Source organism: Elaeis guineensis, chromosome 5 (genome assembly GCF_000442705.2).
Source record: "Elaeis guineensis isolate ETL-2024a chromosome 5, EG11, whole genome shotgun sequence".
Taxonomy (NCBI): domain Eukaryota; kingdom Viridiplantae; phylum Streptophyta; class Magnoliopsida; order Arecales; family Arecaceae; genus Elaeis; species Elaeis guineensis.
In genome coordinates, this window is record NC_025997.2 from 26,875,515 (window position 1) to 26,897,358 (window position 21,844).

General features: G+C 39.7%; 2 protein-coding genes across 3 annotated transcripts; both read left to right on the plus strand.

The window, feature by feature from the left end:
• The first annotated feature begins 2,872 nt into the window (after nt 1-2,872).
• Nucleotides 2,873-6,737, plus strand: LOC140858131 (small ribosomal subunit protein eS21-like). 2 transcript variants are annotated; one of them, XM_073257805.1, is made up of 4 exons: nt 2,873-2,994; nt 3,184-3,316; nt 5,182-5,319; nt 6,465-6,737. In XM_073257805.1, the coding sequence occupies exons 1-4, from the start codon at nt 2,879-2,881 to the stop codon at nt 6,528-6,530; spliced, it is 453 nt and encodes a 150-aa protein (XP_073113906.1). In that variant the 5' UTR covers nt 2,873-2,878; the 3' UTR covers nt 6,531-6,737. The 2 variants fall into 2 exon arrangements, with proteins under 2 accessions (XP_073113906.1, XP_073113907.1); XM_073257806.1 differs by lacking the exon at nt 5,182-5,319 and having other exon boundaries at nt 2,874-2,994.
• Nucleotides 6,738-11,015: 4,278 nt separating this feature from the next.
• On the plus strand, nt 11,016-13,517 carry LOC140857968 (small ribosomal subunit protein eS4x-like). Its single transcript, XM_073257378.1, has 3 exons — nt 11,016-11,127; nt 11,224-11,239; nt 13,160-13,517. Exons 1-3 carry the CDS (start codon nt 11,016-11,018, stop codon nt 13,515-13,517), a joined length of 486 nt encoding a protein of 161 aa, XP_073113479.1.
• The last annotated feature ends 8,327 nt before the right edge of the window (nt 13,518-21,844 follow it).

Sequence of the window (21,844 nt, forward strand, 5' to 3'; positions counted from 1 at the left end):
AATTACAAATGTTAGATTTACAAAAAAAACTAATTATGCTATAGAAATTGAAATAATATTTAAGAAACCAGATACGTAATCACTAAATAATTAGAGCAACAAAGAAGGGAAGATGAAGAGGAGGATAAATTTACTATTTAATCTACAACTAAATCAAAATGGCTGCAATCGATTGCTTGTAAAAGCAGATCGATCAAGATTGTTGTCGTTAGAAATAACTGAATTAGCAAAATCTCAATTCAAAATCATCATAGCCTCTTCATACAAATCTTAAAGTAATTTCATTTATGGCTGAGAGTCAATCCTAATATAAGTAGCTATAATAAGTTAACACAATAACAAATAATCTCAATTTCAATGGAGCCATCCCTTATCCAATAAGAAAGAACATCAAATATAACAAACAATCAAATTTTAGAATAATTTTACAGTAGTTAATTACACAAATGTCAAAATTTTACAAAAATATTATCCTAATATATTAGACTTTATTGAAAACACTTTACATAAATATATGTATTTCTAAATTTGAGTAAAAATTAGGCAAGGCTCATCACTTTCATCAAGCAAATTAAAAGAGAAGTATAAAAATAGAGAGAGAGAGAGAGAGTAAAATAAAAATACATTTTATAATAGCAATTGTCTGAAGGAAACATATTTTAGATCTTTGTTTGATCGATATAACAATTAACCAAAATTCTCTCTAAATTTAAGAGGCTGAAGGTAATATAATAACCTTCTATAGTAAAGCCAGTTATCTGATGTTTCATAGGGCTTAACACAACTCATGACCTTCTAATCATATCAACTATTCTCCCCAACTCGATATATAATTTTAAAATCTTTACAAAATTTTGAAAGTTGCAAATTACTCTGTATAATCAGCTTACTAGCAAACAATATAAGGAAAATAGAATAGCTAACATCATCTACAGCTAAGAAGAAGTTAAAGAGTGGATGATCCAAAGCTATAATGAGATAACTATTCTAAAAATTATAAAAATATTCGGAAAGATGCTGATATATATATATATATATATATTATATATATATATATATATATATATATATATATATATATATATATATATATATTATATATATAACCAACTTAAAAACCCATTAAAAGAGGGCTTTTTGAAATGGGGTTTAAGAATCTAGAACTCCCTTGCACGCACTCACCCCCCAAAGCAACAACCCTAAGCAAGGAAAATAGAATCGAATATATCAATAAAAACTGTAGGAATCGATGCTAATCTTCGATGTAAGGATTAATCAAGCTTTAAATAAAATCCTAAAGTGAAGACAATGATCCAAAAAAATATCCAAAAAATTAGGCAAAAAATTATATCTGAATCGAAATAGAGAGGAGGAGAGAGAGAATGAACCTTTTAAATCTTCTATGGTTCTTGATCTCTAGCAAATTGATGGAGATTGAAGAGTGGATTAAGGCTATGATTGGGTAGATTCCGATTACTAGAAAGTGGGTAGGGGAAGAATAGAGCATTAGGATTGTTGGAGATATCGAGAATTGAGGAAATGGTGGCCACCTGATCGCTTGATCAATGAGGAAATGGGCACCACTTGATTGGCCAAGAGCAAGAGGAAGGGAACCACAGAACTGAGAGAAAGGGAGCTGAGGGTTAGAGAAGGATAGTAACCTAATCAATCATGAATTCGTGATGGCTGAATACTGAATGGGTCGAAATGATGGCCTACATGGTAAATAATTGAACACTTTTGATTGCAATTCGCAAATAGAAGTTAAGAGCATCGGTTTTGAATTTCAAACGGTCATTCTTATATTTATTCATCCAAAAAATCATAGACAACTTAAATAGATTATTCAATCCGATTCGATTGGATCTAAAATTAGCATCGGTTTTGAATTTCAAACGGATCATTCTGATATTTATTCATCCAAAAAATCATAGACAGCTTAAATAGATTATTTAATCCGATTCAATTCGATCTAAAAATTAAATATCTGAAATCTGAATCTGATCGAATAGTAAAAAGATTAAATGGATCAATATATTTAATTTCAAATCTATTTAATTTATATTTAAATTTATTTATGATAAATTAAATATAAATTAAATTGATAAATTGAACCATATTTTGTTACTCCCACGGTGGAATCCAAAACATATGCACACGTCGAGAGGCACCCTTACTTGCCGATCCGGCCTCGTGTGAAACCCTCTGGACTCGCACGACACTAGGGTTTTGGAGTACCACATATATAAACGATTTCCAACATACCTTCCCATACCCTTCCGCTCCGAGCTCTGCCGCTTCGCCCTCTTCGCCGGTACCCTCTCATCTCAAACCCTTGCAAAAATATCTCCTGTATTGGCGATTCAGGATACAGATCCGCTTGTTCTCTATAATATATCGATATCCCGTTTGTCCCAAACTTGTGAACGACCTAAATTTACTTTTTTTCCCGATTTTTCTAAACTTCTTTTTCGGCGTCGAGTTAATGTTTTGGAGCATGCGAAATGATAAAGAACCGGAGATTTCTATATCCATCTCTCTATGTTCTTTTAATTTGACGTTAGTGTTCTACTTTGCCTTTTTAATAATGTAAACTAGGGTTAAGTCGTCGGATCAATGCGTTTGTAGCTTGTTATGCATTGTTACTGTTTTGATATGAAACTGAACATATTGGATCTACAAGCATTCGGTGTTTTTGTATTCCTTCGGGTAATTTGTCATTAGCTATAATGGGCAAAAGTGGATTTTTCAAAGACCAGATATGGGGCGCAGTGATGCAACTGTTTGGATTTTATATGGTTTGAATGTATGATTACATAACATAATTGAGCAGAGCAGTAAGAATTATGATTTCGATTTTGACTTGGAATGTGTTGGCATGTATTCCTTCAGGCAATTTTTGTCATTCTTTGCACTGAAGTTTGCCGCCAGTCAATTGAAAAAAATGCAGAACGAAGAGGGAAAGATGATGGATCTTTACATCCCTAGAAAATGGTACAGTTTGAGGGGTCTTTCAACTCTACCAATTTGGATTTTCTGTTCTTTCATGTTTAGACATAATTAAAGATGAAGTTATTTATTTTGTTAATGTTTTCCTTACCTTAAGTAGTTGGGTTAAGGGTTGGTTGGTGGTTATGGTATTTTGTCTGATGGCTTTCTATTTGTAAATGTCTGTCCTTGCAGTTCTGCCACTAACAGGCTGATTACTGCGAAGGACCACGCCTCGGTCCAGATCAATATTGGGCACTTGGATGAGAACGGGGTGTACACCGGGCAATTCACCACATTTGCTCTCTCTGGTTTCATACGGGCTCAGGTATTTCCTGCTTTCCTTTGTGTATTTCAGTGCCATACTGTATGCTTTTAATTGCATTCATATTGTAAAATATTTTTTAATTGTTTTTACACTTTAACTGTATATTATTCTTGAGTGATATGGGTCCATTTAGCTCATATTCTTATGGAAGATTTGCAGGAGCATGTTAATCTGTCTTCTGGTATCTGCCAAGAAAATCTATGAGTGGCATGGTTTCATCATACCTTGAGGTTCTTGACATAGCATAGATCCATAGCTCTATCATATGGAATGACCAAAACTCTTGCTGTCTGCCAGTAATTAGCAAGTTTTTAGAACTTCAAGATTTTTTTCTTGGTTCATATAACTTAGTCAGTCTCGTATCCTTTGGGAGACATGTTTGAGCTCTACAAGAGACCTTTCACCCTTGTCCAACTTCTGAAGTTTTAAAGGTTAAGAATTAAAATGAGTTAGAAGCTGCATGTGCCCTTTTTGATGAATTGATTTCAATTTTGGTTATATTTTTGTGATAAGTGCGTTAGCTAGGTATTTCTATGATGGTATTAGCAAGGATCTTTGAATGGCTGGAACAAAAAATTTATAAGCATATTACATGAGCATTTTTGAGTATTGCATGAAGTATGAATTCTTTTGTGGTGGATTTTGCAATTATTGTCTCAACTCTCATCTTACTCCATCCTTAAAAAGAAAAAAAATTCTATAGTCTCATAGACTATACAGAGCTTCTTACTTCATATGTTGTAATTATCCACCTTTGGCATCAGATCCTGTGTCAGCTGATTAAGTATTTTGGAGTATCTCAAGGGAGTCATATCTTTCTGTCAACCTATTCAGCTGATATGGGCAATAAAGTAAATGTCATTTACCATTCTGTCAGACCATACAAACTCGTGATTATATGTCTCCTTCGCTTCTATCATTTCTCCTTGTCTCCTTCTTCTCCTACTTTCACATTTATTCTTTTTCTATACTTGATGATTTGCTGTCTCATTGCTCCATCATTGGAGCTTACTGGACGATTAAAATAACACCTAAAGGAGAAACACCTTAACATGTAAAGGACATGCCTCAAGAGCGCTAACAGCAACTGAACCTTATCCGATCAATATGGTGCTGACCATGGAGCACCCCGGCACCCCCACACAAAAGGAATTTGACAAAATTTTACAAACACTGGATACCAATCTTCCATAATTTCTCCTATCAGTTTGGTTAATGCTTGTTGATGGTTATAGATGATCTTGTCTAGCATCTGAAAACACATGGGAGTTTTAGGATGGTGAAGGCTAGTCACTAAGTTAAACACCTATTTTCTCTATCATGCACCCTATACTGCATGTGTCACTAGTGGAAGAAGGAAAGTTTTGCTGCTAACTAGTAAGTCCAGAACATACCTACTTTACTGATTTGAAGACTAGTCATTAAGTGCTAGACTTAATATTTTATATCATTCACTCCTTTTCTTTTGTTATCGAAGAAGAAATTTTGTTCTTTGAAAGCTATCCTTACAATTGAAGCACTAGAAGGTACTTGGTTTTGTCCATTATTTACTCCAGTAATAGTTAATGCCTTGTTCATTTTCACCACATTTTATCTCAATTCCTCTACTACTTTTGTTACTGGCGGAAGAAGTTTTAGGTTGTAAAGTTGAGCCATTGCAACTACTAGAGCATACCTTGTCTACCCTATCATCCACTTTTATACTACCCTTTCTTCTCCATACTTCATCTTTTAACTAATTACTAGTAAGCAAGGCCCAAAATGTGTCAAGCCTGACCTTTTGGGTTGAAAACTAGTCATTAATTCTGCCCATTGTAACATAGTTATTCTACTATACTACATTCATTCTTTTACTATTTCTGCAGGTATTCTTATCTTGTTTTCTTCCTATGATTGATATTTTTACAATCCAGAACAAGCCAACCAGATATTATGATCTATCATTGTTTCTATTGAGGGTGCCTTTGAGAAGCTTTTACACTACCTTCATCACTTTTTCACATGTAGGTGCATCTTATATTTCAAAGGAGCTGTTTTGATTTTAATGGTAGATGGGCAAGTTGTTCTATATTTTGAAACTATATCATTCTAGTCTTACCTGACATCCACCTTCATGATTTTTTTATCCTTTTGTGTATATACTTCCTAACAAAACTCCAATTCACACAATTCTGCTGGAATTTTTGCTTTTTCTATAAAAAATTTCTTGTGTTTGCCTGTCATATCTTTCATTCGCTTTGATAAGCACCTTTCCATGCTTTTGTGATGCTATAATACCTGTTTTGAAGCTATCTGATAGTGTTGTTCAGAAGTTTGTATTTATTGTTCTAAAATTGTTATTTTTGTTTATATATTACTGTCTGGAGTCTAAATTATTTAGATTTTACTTTATCTGGCTATGTTATCTTGAAACAAACAAATTTTGTTGTTAAAAACATGTATATAATGATAAGGGCATCTGACAGTCTTCCATATTTTGATGTGGTTGATACTTGTTGTTTTTTCAGTCCTGCTTTTTCACATTTTTTTTCTAGTGGCAAACATTCTTTGAATATTTTGATAGGTGCTGCACACTTTTACCAGTGGCGTGTCTTTTTTCTTTTTTTAATTTATTTGATAGGTTGCTAATGCTCTGGTACTCGCCTTGCATTTTAGTTTACATGTTTCAATTCTATTGAATTCATGCAGTCCATGTAGCAAACAACCAATCATGGCACTAGGAAAGGAGTTCCTGAGAGGGTATTCGGATAGGGTAGCCATATATATTGCTACCAGTTATTCAATTTTTTCTCCTTAAACCCATTATTCATAAACTGCTAGAAATATTGGTGGAGACACATTTGAGAATATTTAAACTTATGGTCATTAGTGAAGACATGCAAGGCTTTTCATGTATTTTTCTGGTCGATTCTATGATATTATGCTTTACTATTGCTGTTGCTATTTCTTCGCTGGTTCCTTCTCTTGTACAAGTGGAATGCTATTCCAATCACAGTCACTGGTGGTGATGCACTTGTTGAAAATGCTCATTCCATTTTGGTTGTTGACATGTTGTAAATAGCGGTTTTATCTCCCCGTACACTTGGTGTATAAAAGCTAATCTGCTCGTTTGATCTTTGTGCTGGTCTTGCTGTTGGTTATTTTGCAGGGGGATGCGGACGGTGCTCTGGACAGGCTCTGGCAGAAGAAGAAAGTTGAAGTGCGACAGCAGTAGGAACTGCTTTGGATTTTGTTTGATTAAGAGTCCTCGATATGTTTTCCATCAACAAGATTTGATCCTGGCAAAAACCTTTTTATCAGCTATTTGGCATTGAGCTAGTAGCTACTTAGATTCAAGCGTTCCTACTGGTACCTCAATTGAAACTTGAAGATTCGACTTCTTATTTCATATATGCTAAGTGCAGCCTTGCCTTTTTTGGGATGTGTTTGATTTTTCTTGTCGTCGCTTGGTTAATCCTCAAGTTTGATGCTCTTCCATGCTTTCTTTTGAAATCATGGGCTTGTGAAGAAGTGTTCTGCTCGCTCGTAGTTTCACTTGTAGAATAGGTTATGTAGTTTCTCGTGACTCAATAGTTGAGATATTAAACGCTCCCATTTGCAAGAGTTGGCCACCAATTGGAGTGCCACAACGTAGAAAGTAACAGGGAATCCGCGCTCCTATGGGAGGAGTGACAGAAACCTTGCGATGGTGCCTTTGCTCCTCTCTCTCCTATCCTGGTTTCGCTGAGCCGGCACCAAGAGCTATTCAAAATTAAACCGTTCAAATAAAAGCTCGACCAGTCCGTTCTCAATTTTGGTTTAACCGGCTCTAATAAATCTTTTAAATTTTAACCAGTTCATGTTCATGTGCTGACTCATAGAAACCCAACCTACCTATCTTAATCTCAAATTTACAATTTGAACGAGTCTGCTCGATATATGACGCAAAATTTAGACAGATCTTCGGCCAGCTCAATACCATAAAAGGTTGGCCTCTCTAATTTTGAGTTGCACTGAACCTGGTCTGACTTGCGATTCAGATTTTTAGCCGGGCCTTTGATGGTCTCTCTTGGATATTTGCTTCGACTCCTCAGCCGGCGATCGAACAAAATGTTTGACTTGTTTCAAAAAAATGAGTTAAGCATCACATATATTTTTTTTAACTTTATCTAACCAATCTATTAGCTATGTCAAAGCTCTCTCTAGGAACAACATAGATCTAGAACTTGACCATGTGTTATACCTGACATTCGCCAAATGACTTGATTGGCTGAGTTGACTCTGTTAAGCCAAAGCCAACTAGAATGGCCAGATAGCACAAAAAGGTTTTCAAAAGAACTTGCTTAGTCTGATCACAGCTCAAGCCAACTGCATACCAGGTTCATACCAGTTCTACTTTTCTTTGATTTAACAAATTCGAGCTTGAACACAGCCTGAAAATGAGGTCATGATTGTGTCAAATAAGACTGGATCAATAGGCTTGAGATTAATTTCAGGATGAGCCGGAAATGAATCCAGCATGATCGAGCAGGAAATAAGTGCAATCTCAAATCATGTCAACATTAAGCTATCTATTTTTATCATTATTGGGGAATGAACAATAATTTCATATACATAGATTGTTTTTGTCAAGTCAAATAATGAATTAAGATTGAATTAATGGGCTACAAAAAAATAGAATCGACCAGATGATCAACCTATCTCGATTTGAAATCAAGCCTGAATTAAAAATCATAAATAAACAAGTAGAGTTGAAATGCTCTAAAGTATAAACTTGGAGGAAGAATATAACCTGCATATCACTAGGAGCTTGTTTGGTTGGGGAGTTGGACTCTGCAATAAAAATGGAAATGAGTGATTGGTATTCCAGTTGTTTGGTTGGGGGACTTATATTTTGATTTCAGGAAGGAATAGGAATCCCTCAATTCTCCAAAGTCCAATCCGTACTCTTCTCTGAAATTCAAATTCTATTTTGATTTTGATTCTGATCGTGAACCAAACATGTCGGAGAATATGGCCTTTTCAATCCATTCCGATTCTGATCGTGCCTTAGATATAATTTCAAGGATCAATTTGATTTTGTCTCAAAACATAGCTAAGTCATCTTGACTTGAGTTTGGGCCAAACAGATGAGAATGTGCTAGCAAACTATTTCTTGGTTTAGACTTATATAAAGCATTCATGAATTTTATTTTAAAAAATATAAGATGAAATACTCATATAAATCTAATATAAATATAACTAAAAAAATTAGAAAAGAAGATATCATGAGAAGATACAGATGCAATAATTGCATCAATCCATAAAATCCATTATGAGTACTTTGCTATAAAATGGCAATCACACTATTCCTCTCATGGTAGGCATGCCTGTGTTCCCGCATTATTTATGGTACTTCATCCTCATCGTGCATGACAATTTGTGGGGGATCACTCGGGCCATCTCCCCAGCAAATCAAACAAACCGGTTTAGTCCTTGGTCGCGGTTCACCCTCTAGATTGTCCACATTTATTAGGGCAGTCTAGTAAGATGAGGCCGATGTCATCACTCACAAACCATCGTGTTTATATACTTGTTTTCCTCGACTTGAACGTGATCCGTGCGACTCCCAGCTCTTGTAGTAGGAGAAGGCCGAGAATCTCGAACATGGTTTAGTTTTATATGTTCTTCCAATCGTAGTGATGTTATTTGTGTTACTTTATGCGGTTTAACTTTATGATTGCAATCTTTTCGTTCCCATTTTTTTCGTTGCAATCTTGGGTTAGGGTTTACAAGGCTTCTCCACTCGATTTGGGTTTTTGTTTCTGGTGCTTGGAAGATTTTTGTCTCGATGATTGATTGATATAGTAGGCGATCGCACCTTTTAGGATTTTCAAAAGCAAAAAAGAAGAAGAAAACACAATTTTTTTTGGCTATAATTTTTTTTTAAAAATTTTAGACTAGAAAAATAGGTGATGTAGGAAGTTGGAGACTAGAGGAGGAAACACAAGTGAACCTAAGGAAAACACCTCCCTGAAAGTAATCCAGTTAAGAGAAGAGAGTGGTAGAAAAGAAGAAATCCACCTTCAAGAGATAATTTGGGTTTAAATTCAGGAGAAGCTCTATTCATGTCAAAGGAGAGGTACACATAGGAGCATGCTGGTATGCTTTATAAATGACATGTATTCAAAATAAGGAAACTTGTCCAAAAACTATGCCACTTGTCATACTTCCCCTTCCCCATACACCCATGCTTCAATGCCTCTTAAATTACAAAATATTTTTTAAAAAAATTGTCTCCCACGCTTCCGAAGCATCCAAGTTCTTGTATAAGTTTCTAAGCATCTTAATGAAAAGTAGAGACAATCAACAACTAACACTATTAAGTAGCACGTTCTTCAAACTTCTCCTTAAATTTGCTCCATATGGCTGCGCTAATCCATGCAAAGTATATACCATTGGAAAGTGCATTGAGTCTGGTTTCCAACGCCTCAAATGGAGAGGAATTTGGAGTTTTCTAGATAAGTTATGACCAAACCATTGAAGGTGTCTCAGATTGATTGGTCCACTTGACTTGATCTTATGTCACATTTAGTCTTCATGATCGACTTGAGAGGATTTAGGTCGACTTGGATACTCCGGTGTCAATAGGGTTGGATCTCCGTTATGTATCTGTTCATGAAAATTTATTATTTGTTTGGTGCTCTGAGTTTTTGCGAGGATCCATAAATTTTTATTCCATTTCAAATACCCTTAAAAATAAATCTCACGTAAAATTATCCTGTACACTAAAGCAGAAAAGTGGAGACCTTTCTATTGCTGTCATGAAATTGGAGTGTGCATATGACTTGGTGCATGATGTTGTTGGACATGTAATCTTATGCTTTATATTTAGCTAGAAAAAAAATTGGAAAAATGATGGAAGATTGGGGAAAAAAAAATTTCTTTTGCAATACCCTTATACATTACTTAACATTTGTTGGGAAAAAAAGATGGACCTATGTTGTTATTTTCGTATATTGCACGCCCTAGGATATTGTTGTTATGTTATGTTTTCTAGTTGATATCGGCCTGCTGCAAGCACAACATTCACCGTTGGGCTAAAAACAATTATTGTTTTTGGCCTATCAAAATATGCTACATCTTGTTATATACCAACAAATTATTATCTAGTATGCTTGACTTTGTTGAGAAATATGATAGCAGTGTGATCATAAATTGTTGTTTTAGGTTTAACATTTTCTCCAGCGAACTTTATTTGTTGTTTTTTTTCTTTTTTTCAACAAACAAAGCTATGCAACATTAACTTAGTATGGCTGTTATAAATTGGAGGGTGTGTATATTCTGCTGCATGAATGTTACCCTCTACCAAGTTCAGTTCCCTTCCAATTTGAAATGTTTCCTTATTCATTCACTCTGAATTATGAATCCCTTATCAGTTCCCCATATGATATAACGGGATGAGTACTTCCAGATATTGAAACTAAACTTATTTTGTTGAATGACCAACACAGTGAATTCTAGCTGAGTCTTCTTCCTTTTCAACTAATTGATCCTGGAACTTTGACTTCCTTTCAAATGTTGTAGATAGGTGAGGTGATGGGTCATATACACTTATGAGTGAAGCTTTTCTGTTTTTATGTGTCTAATTGGATTCATCCTCCACTCTGTGTTGTCTGAATATTGATTGAAAAAATGCAATAATTTTTTCAAGCAAGATCGACATTGAAATTTTGACAATATGCCAGCAATCCATCAATTTTCTTGTCACTTTGTTATACGCATTTTAAGCTACACTAGCTTGTTCTTAGAGTTGGAAAAACATGGAATGTGCAAGGCAAATAGCCTTTTTGGTCTGGTTTTACTTACAAGGCTTTTCCACTTGATTTAGATTTATTCATTTTGGCGCTTTGAAGATTTCTGAATCAATTCTTTGTGCAATTCTGTAGGCGTTTCCCTTCTATGGTTTTTAGAAGCAAAAAGGGGAAAAAACTACTTCTTTTGCTAGATCTTTTTGATTTTAGATTGGGAAAATAAGGTTAGAGCCTTAATAAGTTTCTTTTAATGCATATTTGTTTATTTGTTTGATCCAATGAGTTTTTTGAGGATCCATAAATTGCTTTTCCATTTTAAACATCCTTGAACATACATTTGATGTTAAATTATCTTGTAACTAAAGCAGAAAAAAAGAGAGCGTTTTCTGGCTCTTGTGAGATTTGACCATGGATATGGCTTGGTGTGTGATGGTGTTGGATATGTAATCTCATGCTTTATATCTAGTTATATTAAAATTTCAGAAAAAAGATGGTGGAAAATTTTGAAAAAATACATTCTCTTTGTACATGTCATTTGATTTGGAAAAAAATAATGGACCTCTCTTGTTATTGATGTGAATTGCACACCCTAGGATGTTCTTGTTATGTTGTGTTGTTAAGCTGATACCAGACTTCTGCAAGCAAAAATTTGCCTTTGGGCTAAAATAAATTGTTTTCAGTCAGCCATAATAGGCTCCAGCTTGTTATACACCGGCAGATTTATGATCAAGTATGGTTGACTTTTTTGAGAAATATGATGGTAGTGTGATCATGAACTGTTGTTTCAGACAAGCTAACTGTATTTTTTTTTTTTAAATAAAGCTACTCAATGAATTTTTTTATTATTATTTTTCAAACAAAGCTATTCAAAGATAACTTTGCATTGACTAATCTATATTGAAGTGTGTGTATATAATGTTGCATGAATGTTAGTTAATCTAAACCTAGTACTGGTTGAGGTTCCTTTCCGTTAATATTCTAAATGTCAAAACAAGAAGCTCAATTCTCGATCCCTTGTTCATTCATTTTGAAATCTGAATTCCTAATTTCCCAATACATTATCTGTATAATGTTCCTAGATGAGTACTTCCTAATACTAAATTTAAGTTGTTGAATAACTGACTCACAATGAATTCTGACCGAGTCTTCTTCCTTTTCAAGTAATCCATATTGGAACTTTAGCCTTCTTTCAAATGTTGTAGATAGGTGAGATGATTACTCAGTTTTTCTAACCCTTGGATTGCCATATAGATGAATGATCGAAGCTTATCTGTGTCTGTGATTTTGAATTAGATTCATCCTCCACTCTCAAACTACTATTCGTAACTTGCAACATAATGTAACAAAAGGTTTTTATTACGTGCCATCTTAAATATTCAAGTTATGCAAGGTCCGATCTATTCAGTTTGGTCAGAAAGGCATTTCTTATCAGAATACTGATGATGGTCATACAATTCATTGCCTGGACTTGATTATTAGAGCCAATGATACCATTAAGCTCGATCTACAGACTAACAAGATTGTAGACTGTTACGGTGGTATCGTGGATATCTCGGATCTGTTGTGCTACCATTGATGCCTCGGATCACTGAGCCATCTTCGCAGTTGTCAATCCAAATACCGAGCTGAGGTATGTAGAGCAGTACCATTTTTATCCAGTTAGTTATGCAGTCTATCTGGCACATGAGCTCCTTCTATTACTTCGGCTAGCCGATTCTCTAGCGCGTGCAATAGCTGTCCACCCTGTGGATAAGCTCAGACATAATCAACTCTCCATGATCTTGCAGGAGCAGATAAGTGAGAGCCGTTAAGTTCGCAGGAGCAGATAAGGACTAGAATATCTCGTTCATAACAGTACGTAACAATATGTCCAACAATTCGATAACCTTGGAACTACGCATTCCCATGATTATCCAACCATATCTTCTATAAATAATTAAAGTCCGAAGAACTCAGATAAGCAAACCCTCTCAAAGAATCCGTTGTTACTCCCTTTGTTCTCTTAAATTTAACTTGAGCATTGGAGGATTTTCGCTGAAACGAAAATCTTTGATTTGGATTTATTTTGCAGGTTACTCCAGCACCATCGTGCAAGGCCTAGTCGCCGTCTTCCGACCTCAACAAAAACGAGCAGCAACATAGGCTTTATCAAGTTTGATGTTGGAAGCATTGCGATGATAACTGGTGGAAGGAACAGGGAATGTGTTGGTGTCATCAAGAACCGAGAGAAGCACAAGGGCGGCTTTGAGACCATCCACCTGCAAGATGTACTTGGTCACAAGTTTGCAACTCGGCTTGGCAATGTCTTTACCATTGGCAAGGGGACAAAGCCATGGGTTTCTCTTCCCAAAGGCAAGGGTGTCAAGCTCAGCATCATCAAGGAGGATAGGAAGCGGCTTGCTGCCTCTGGTGTTGCTGCTATGATCTGATTATATAGCTTGCTTCCATATTTTGTCTGGGATGTTGAGATGGGTTTTTTTGTGGACATGCAAGGAGGATGTCGTCAGTTTTTTAGCTCATTTTGAAGGTGGCAACTCTGTTGAAGTTTTTTAGCTCATTTTGAAGGAGGATGTTTGCTTTAGAATAGGGATGCCTGACATTTTGGTGCTCTTAAATTTAATTAATACAACAAGATGTTTCTATGGTTTCTTGTTTTATTTATTTAGGGTGCGTTTGGTTATACTTTTTGATTTTTAAATAGTATTTTTTATTTTTTTTTAATTTTTGGTATTGAGTAAAAGCAAAAAAATAAAAATATGTTTGGTAACTATGTTGCTATAAAGCAAAAAACAATATTTGGGGATGGTAGATGAAGAGCTCGATGAGAGAGAAGGTTTCGGAAAGAGAGGGAGAAGGGAGTTGGCAGGTGAAGAGCTCGACGAGGGAGAAGGATTCGGGTTCTTTACTTTTTGGTTTGGTATTTTAGATGTGGGGAAGCAAAAAAAAAAGTAGAAAAGAAAATTTTAGAAAGCAAAAAATGTTTGTTTTGCATATAAAGTAATTATTTTGATTTTTTTGATTTTGATTTTTTGCTTTTCATAATGTTATCAAACATTGCTTTTTGATTTTTATTTTTTAAAAATTAAAAAATTAAAAAATATTTTTTTAATGACTAAACAAATGCATCCTTAATATATTTGATTTGATTAAATCTGCTCATATTACATGACCATTGGAGTGGTTTGTTGTTTATCTTGTTTGTCAGCAGTTCTGTGATGATTAAATCAGGTGAAGTTGGCAGCGAATGTGCTGTTGCTGCTTTCTCATCTATCTTCATTCTGCCATCGTCCTGCTGTTGGTGCCCTTGGACCTCCCTGCTTTCTCATCCATTGGAGGGTGAGTCGGAGGAGAAGGGTGGAGCTTCTTGGCAACTTCACCTGTCAAGCTCAAAAAAAAATCTGCAAAAAAAAGAAAAAAAGAAAAAAAAAGAGGAACTAGACGTGCCATTAATTTTTAGTGCGTAAGAAGATTTGGCATCCGCATTCTTGCCCATGGCAGCTCACCTTTGGAGATGCTATTTGAACCAGTAGTTTAATTGCATTATTTTGCCATTCTTTTTCCATAAAATATGAGTATTTTTTAAGAGAGTTGCATAAGTGATCATCTTTGTTTTAACTCTAGTAGAACTGGAACTGGACTTGGATCAGCTCGACTTCGGATTAGATCTGAAACAGTTCAAATTGGATTTGAGCTTAATTATCAAGTCTATTTATTTTTTGAGCCGGACTCGGGTATATCTTTGACTTGGTCCGAGCCCGAGCCCAAAGTCTAGCCCTCAAAAGCCTGGTTGTATCCACCAGCAGGCCCCATGCGCTAGCAGGTTGCAAAAGCCCCACCATCAAGCAGGTTGAACCCAGTCTCTGATTATTGCCCCACCCCCAAGCCCCAATCATCCTCGAACTTCTTTGTGGGCTCTCGTAAAAAAGGCAAGGTAGAGTGCATTTGCTTTAGCAAGGACCGTGGTGCCCTCTAGCTCACCACCGTGGACAGCCGCCGTGCCATCATTGTCGTCCCCAAGGACCTTGACCTCATCGACATCCTCATCATGTATGGTGTCGACATCTCTGTCTCTATGGGTAACGACGATAATGGGCTCTTCGCCTTCATTGACAACCTCTTCTCTTTCCTCGCCTTTGTCGGCCTCTTCTTCCTCTTCTGTTGTGCTTAGGGGGGCCCCGAAGGTGGCCTCGTAGACTTCGGCCACTCCAGATTTAAATTCCAAGAGGTCTCGAAGACGGGCATCACTTTCTTCAACGTCGTCGGCACTGACCAAGCTAAGTTCGAATTTCAGGAGGTCGTCGTTGTCGTTGGAGACCCGATAGTCGTCGTCATTGTGTCTGGAACGGGTTAGGGCTTAGTTTTTTTTTAAAGTTTTTTAAGAGAGGAAAATTGGATTGGGTTGGCCCAATCGAATTTGGATTGGGCTTGCGCTTGAGTTTTTCTAAAACTTTTGGACCTAAGCTCGGCCCGAAGCTCGAAAAAAATTTCAGGCTGGGCTTAGACAGGGGTCACCTGGGCTCAGATTTAAGTATTTCAAAAACTTTCCGACCTAAGCCCGATTCGGAGTCCGAAAAAAATTTCAGGTTTGGCTTGGACAGGGCCTGGCCCTGCCCACTTCCAGCCCTAAACTCTAGTGATTTGCAATTGAAACTTTAGGGAAATGGGGCTTCTTGTTGTAAATTCATATCTTACAACTTTAAGGATAATACTTTGTTAGATAGTTACTTCTAATAGGAAATTCCAATGATTATTGCCCCTTTTCTAAAAATGTTAAATGTTTATGTGTCTATAGTTTTTAAAATCAAAATAATATGAATAAATTGTATCGCTTCTGAAAAGGTGCATGTGCAATGTTTGGACTTTTGTAAACCTATAGGAACATGGAAAACAAAGAACAACTTCCTTTTTTTTTCTTCTGAGTTTCCTTCTATGTTATATCTTTCACAGGTACATTTCCTGATATACAAAAAATTTTGGATGCAATTTGAATTTTTCTTGATTAGGCATTGTATCTTGAGTTATAATTTCCAAGTTGCCATTGCATTTATGGTAGGAAAATAACCATCTCTAAGAAAGTTTTCTTTGCCTATATTCCGAATTTCTACCCATGCCACCACTGACGACACCATGGCTGGCTCTGGGGTAATGGCATCGAGCCCATGTTCAAGGCTAGAATTAGAATGGGACTTGAATACTAGATGAGAGTCTGGATTAAATTTTGAGAGATTGGGATATCTTATACCCTTTAAATTGGAATAGGAATGGGAATCTCTAACACTCATTCCCATTTACCATTTTAGCGCTCAACTACCTCCAAGCAAACATGCTCTAATTTCCTTAGCGAGAACAAAATGGTGAACAGAGTGGTCAGCATAGCATCATTCTTTTGGATTTGAACCTAGGCCACTAGTATTAACACATAGTAAATTTACCAAGTCAATTAACACCTCAATTTTTTGTTTTTATTTCATAAAATTGTTGATATATCTGGTGGATCCAAGGAAAATGGGCAGAGGTTTGCTTATTTATGGGAATTTACATACCACTAGGGCCCAATTATATTGCCTTCATGGATAATAGGTTTTGCTGCGAAATTTTATAGACCGAAAGATCAAAGAAAACATTGGTGGAAATTATGTGACGTTTGGTATGCCAATATCATGATGTTGGGCAATGCTTTCTACATTTTGATACCTAGGCGTAACTCATTTCTTTCCAGTGTCATATGAACTTCCACTACTTTTAAACCACCTTGATGGACAATGAAGTCTTGGAACATTTTACCAGAATTCGAATTTTTCTTTTTTATTACTATTTGACAGAGAAACATGCAGCTAAAGATCATTCTTTAGGTCTGGCAAGTGTTATGGCTAGTGTCAGATGACAATGGAGTATGTGTTGCAAAAATTGGTAGAACTCTTGTCAACCTTCCATAGGTCTTTCATACTAGCAATTGGCACACGAAATCTATATGATAGAAGATAGTAGTTCAGTCGATTTGTACTTTTCTCCTCAAGTGACAGGTTTCAGATTCAAACCTCAGTGATAGCCAATAATCATCTTATTTTTAAAAAAGAAATGCCTGGTGTTGGTGCAAAAATCCACCTACGCCAGAGAAGCTGGAGTCGAGGGAGTCGCAGTCGCCGTCGGGACCTGCAAAAGAAGTCTAAATTGGAGTTGGGGTTGCTCCGGCAAGACCCTCCGACGCTCAAGTCAATTCTCTGCCTCAATAAGAATGGAGTGCTCGAACGAAAATTTTAGCAGAGTTTTGGGATAGAAAATAGAGCTTAGAGAATAACGTATCTGGGATCCCCCTTTTATAGATGGAGGGGGTAACAAACTGATAGCGATGTTTGTAACCATCTAGCAGTGGGCTGCCCAGGGTCAGGAGGGGTTTGTTGCGGAGAGTAGTGGAGTGGGATCGTGGCCATCACCGGGACGTGCCACGTGGAGTCTGTTGCGGGGAGTGGAGCGGCGTCCGTTGTCGCGACTTGCCAGAGGGTGGTGGAACCGCGCGGTATCCGTCACAGGAAGTGGAGCAGAATTGTGGTCATTATGGTGGTCTGCCAGGGAGTGATGGAGCCGCGAGGAATCTGTTGCAGGAAGTGGAGTAGAGTCGTGGCCGTTACTGCGGCCTGCCAGGGGGCCCAGGCCTGTCGGCCGAAGTTCGGCTGGAGTGTCTGGCGGAGAGAGGTGGCTACCTACCCGTCTAAGAGGAGCTCGGAGTCCGGCTCCCGTATGAGTCCGGACGAAGTCTTCCTTCAGCAGAAGTCGGAGACGAGATCTGGCTCCCATGGGAGTCCGGACGGAGTCTTCCCGCAGCCAGAGTCGGCGATGAGATCTGGCTCCCGTAGGAGTCTGGGCGAAGTCTACCTGCAGTTAAAGTCGGGGGTGAAGTCCGGCTCCCTTAGGGGCCCAGACGCAGTTTACTGGCAGTTGAAGTTGGAGACGGAGTCCGGCTCCCACAGGAGTCCGGGCAGAGTCTTCCTGCAGCCGGAGTTGGAGACGAGATCTGGCTCCCGTAGGAGTCCGGGCGAAGTCTACCTGCAATTAAAGTCAGGGGCGAAGTCTGGCTCCTGTAGGAGTCCGGACGAAGCTTACCAGCAGTTGAAGTCGGGGACGAAGTCTGGGTCCCGTAGGAGTCCGGACGAAGTTTACTTGCAGTAGAAGTCGGGGATGAAGTCCGGCTCCCGTAGGACTCCAGACGAAGTTCACCTGCAGTAGAAGTCGGGGACGAAGTCCGGCTCCCGTAGGACTCCAGACGAAGTTCACCTGCAGTAGAAGTCGGGGACGAAGTCCGGCTCCCGTAGGAGTCTGGATGAAGTTCACCTACAGTAGAAGTTGGGGACGAAGTCCTGCTCCTGTAGGAGTCCGGATGAAGTTCACCTGCAGTAGAAGTTGGGGACGAAGTCTGGCTCCCGTAGGAGTCCGGACGCAGTTTACCGGCAGTTGAAGTTGGGGACGGAGTCCGGACGAAGCCTTCCAGTAGTTGAAATTCGAGGCAATGGGCCGCCTCCCGTAGGAGCTCGGGTGGAATCTTTCTGCAATAGAAGTTCGGGGAAGAAGTTCGGCTCCCGTGGGACCCCGGATGAAATCTGATAGTTGTAGGAATCTACCGTTGGTGAAGTTCAACCGTTGACGAAGTCCGGGGTAGTTTGGATTGGAGTTGAATCTGCCTGGAAGAAGTCTGGAAGGGATTCGGGGAACAACTGATAGTTGTAGAAGGTCGGCTGGCGGCGGAGCTCAGTGAGCACTTGGGGTGGCTTGATAGATGACTGGGGGAACTCATGTTGAAGGAGCTTGGGTGGTGTAGTGGGAGTTCGTCCGTCGGAGGAATTCAGTCAGTACTGTGGAAATCTGGCTGTTGGAGAAGTCCGGAGAGATACCATTTGCAGTCGAAAGTCGGAGGAGTCCTGGGAGGGTCAATCCTGTTAAGAACTTCAGCTGAGGGTATTTTATACCCAACACCAGTCCCCCTACTTTCGAGTTCGAATTTCGAATGAAGGAAGTACAAAGAGATTTTCACAGCCGAAGTTGCTCCCTTGATATCCGCGCGCAATCGTCCTCAGATATTTTGGCATTCAATGCACGTGCGCTGGAGTCTTTTCAAATCGAGGCGATCCGAAGAGGCTCTTTTGGAACCTACAGCAGAACGATGCTCAAGGCGTGGCGCAATAAAGGCTCTGTCAGCCGTCTGCTACTTTTTAACCGCCCGCTGTGGTGAGTGGGACACGCGGCAAAAAGAGACCGGTCAGAGGGGATTCGCAATCATCATTATGCCGGATCTCGGGGTCTATTTAAACCCGCACTCTTCCTCCAAGAGTCTCGCTCTATCCGACAGTCTCGTTCTGGCGCCCTTCTTCTCCCTGAGAACTTCGATTTTTCTCAGCACCCTTTCTAGCCTTAGGCGTTCCTCGAGTCGTCCTCATTTTCGCTCCTTCGCACCTCTTCGAATCGCTTAGGTTAGTCTCGAAACTCTTTCCTCTTTTTGTTTTTTCTTTTGCCGTTCGATCTTTCTTCTTCTTGCTCTGCACGTCAGTCCCCCGAGACCTTGTCCGTGATTTTCCCCAATTTTTAAGGATTTCTCCTCTGTAAGTGGTCTCCGTGTGATTCTAGATGTCTTCCAGGGTTTCTTCCTCTAGCGGCTGTAGGAGTTCGTCCGTTTCGATCTCCCAGATTCCTCAGGCTGTAGATGAACCGGTAGCTAGAGCTGAACCTCGTCCGATTTTTGCACCGGACGCTATTCCTTGTTCTCTGACTCCGGACGAACTCCAACTGATAAGAGTTCAGTATGGGGTTCCTCCGGAGTACGAACTGAAACTTCCTGGCCCGTCTGACCGGGCTAGTGCCCCTCCCCCTGGCTGTTTCTGCCTGTATCAGGAGGCCTTCCGTGCCGGACTTTGACTTCCTCTTCCGCCTTTTGTCATTGCTCTTTTCCAATTTTTGGATATTTCTTTGGCTTCGGTTGCACCGAACTCCTTTAGGTTTTTGATAGGGTTCCTCTCTCTTTGTCATATAGTCGAAGTCCAGCCCACCCTTTCCTTGTTTAGATACTTCTACACCTTCAAGCATCATCCCACGGCAAAGGACTGGTGGTACCTCTCCCCACAGTTCGGTAGAAAGGGGTTGCTGAAAGGTGCCCCCTCTTCTATCCATAACTGGAAGGGAAAGTTTCTTTATGTTCGATGCCCGACCTTGAGGCTAGGGTTGCCCCCTTGGGGCTCCCCGAGGGACTCCGTCCGTCGGGCTCCCAGTCTGAAGAAGGATGATCTTCAAGCCTCCCAGAAACTCCTCAAATATCTAACTCCTTCTCTTCCCAACCTCCTGAAGGAGCGGTTTTTGTTCAACATCGGCTTGAGCCCCCTGGATCCCGCCAGTATTTCATCTCTCCTTTTCTTTTCTTTTTTCCTTTCCTTCCCTCTCTCTCCCCTACTTCTCTTCTTTTCTCCTTTTTCACCCCCTCTTTCTCTTTTTCTTCTTCTTCTTCTTTTTTTTTTTTTAGGCATGGACGCCGAAGAAGCACAGATGCTTGCTAGGGGCCTGAAGGCTCACAAAAGAAAGGGCGTCGCGGCCTCCGGGCTGGTGAAGAAGGCCAGAGTGGAGGGGATGGGTTCGGCTGCACCCGCCCAAGCGACCTCAGCCGCCGACGTCCTTGCAAACACTGAGCTTCCAGCCGCCCGGGCTTCCTCGAGGGGTTTGAGTTCTCCTACCGAGGTCCCCGCTTCGGAGACCCGCCCTGAGGAGGTGCCAGGGGGTGAGAGGAGGAAGAGGAGGAAGATCTTGGCCCGTAGGGTCGGCAATCGTCGGGCTGCCACCGAAGAATCCCATGGCTCTGAAGAGGAGCAGGGGGATAATCCCTTTAGTGACAGGGACCTAATAAAAAAGCTGGTTGACGGGTGCTCACTGCCCGAAGTCGTCCAGAGGATCGTCCGCGTCGATCCTGCACAACGAGTCTGGGACTCGCTGGGGCCTTCCTCGAGGTAAGCAGATTCATCTTCCTTTCTTCCTTTCGCTTCTTCATTTAATTAACTTCTCAGCTTCCATTCTGACCTTCCGATCGTCCTTGCAGCTCAAACACCAACTCCTCGCCAACATCGAGACGACAAACAAGGCGGTGGAAGGTCAGCAGGCCGAGGCTGCCCGCCTTAAAAAAATGGCCCTCGAGGTGGCCGGTCTCCGAGAAGTGCTTGAGAGAGAGAGACAGATGTCGATGGAACAGAAGGCCGCCTTGGAGGAGATGGTGAGGAGGGCGGAGGCCGAGGTTGCCAATATGGCGAAGCAGATTCCGACCCTGGTCTCGGAGGCCAGGGGTCAAGCGGTGGAGGAGTTCAAGGCTTCCACCGAAATGAAGAAGTTGAAGGTTGAGTTCGGCCAAGCCGCATTCAACAAAGGATTCGAGCTCTGCCAGGAGAAGATGGTCGAAAAATTTTTCGAGCTCGACCTCAGCTTCTTGGACGAGGCATCCGAGGATGAAGCCGGACCCTCCACCGCCGTCGCAGCCACCGCGGACTACCTCCCAGAGGTGCCGAGTTCCCCCGTTGATCCAGAGGTCCGAGACCTCTAACCTTGTATTCTTCCTTTATTGCAATTTTTCTTCTTTCTTTTGTCTTCAAGAAACGTTCAGTCAATAAAATTGGTCTCCTCCTTACGGGGGATTTTTCTTCTCTTCTTTTTCTTTCTTTCTTTCTTCTTCTTTGTAATAAGCTGCGTCTTAACGCGTTGACCTCCCGATGGCAGTGCCCTGCCGATGCACTCC

Bases quoted from the DNA above. Each gene is read 5' to 3' on its own strand.
- LOC140858131 (XM_073257805.1), top strand. From the start codon at position 2,879: ATGTATTCCTTCAGGCAATTTTTGTCATTCTTTGCACTGAAGTTTGCC. The intron at 2,995-3,183 runs GTACAGTTTGAG...CTGTCCTTGCAG, and splicing joins CTTTACATCCCTAGAAAATG to TTCTGCCACTAACAGGCTGA. The intron at 5,320-6,464 runs GTAGGTGCATCT...GTTATTTTGCAG, and splicing joins CCTTCATCACTTTTTCACAT to GGGGATGCGGACGGTGCTCT.
- LOC140857968 (XM_073257378.1), top strand. From the start codon at position 11,016: ATGCCAGCAATCCATCAATTTTCTTGTCACTTTGTTATACGCATTTTA.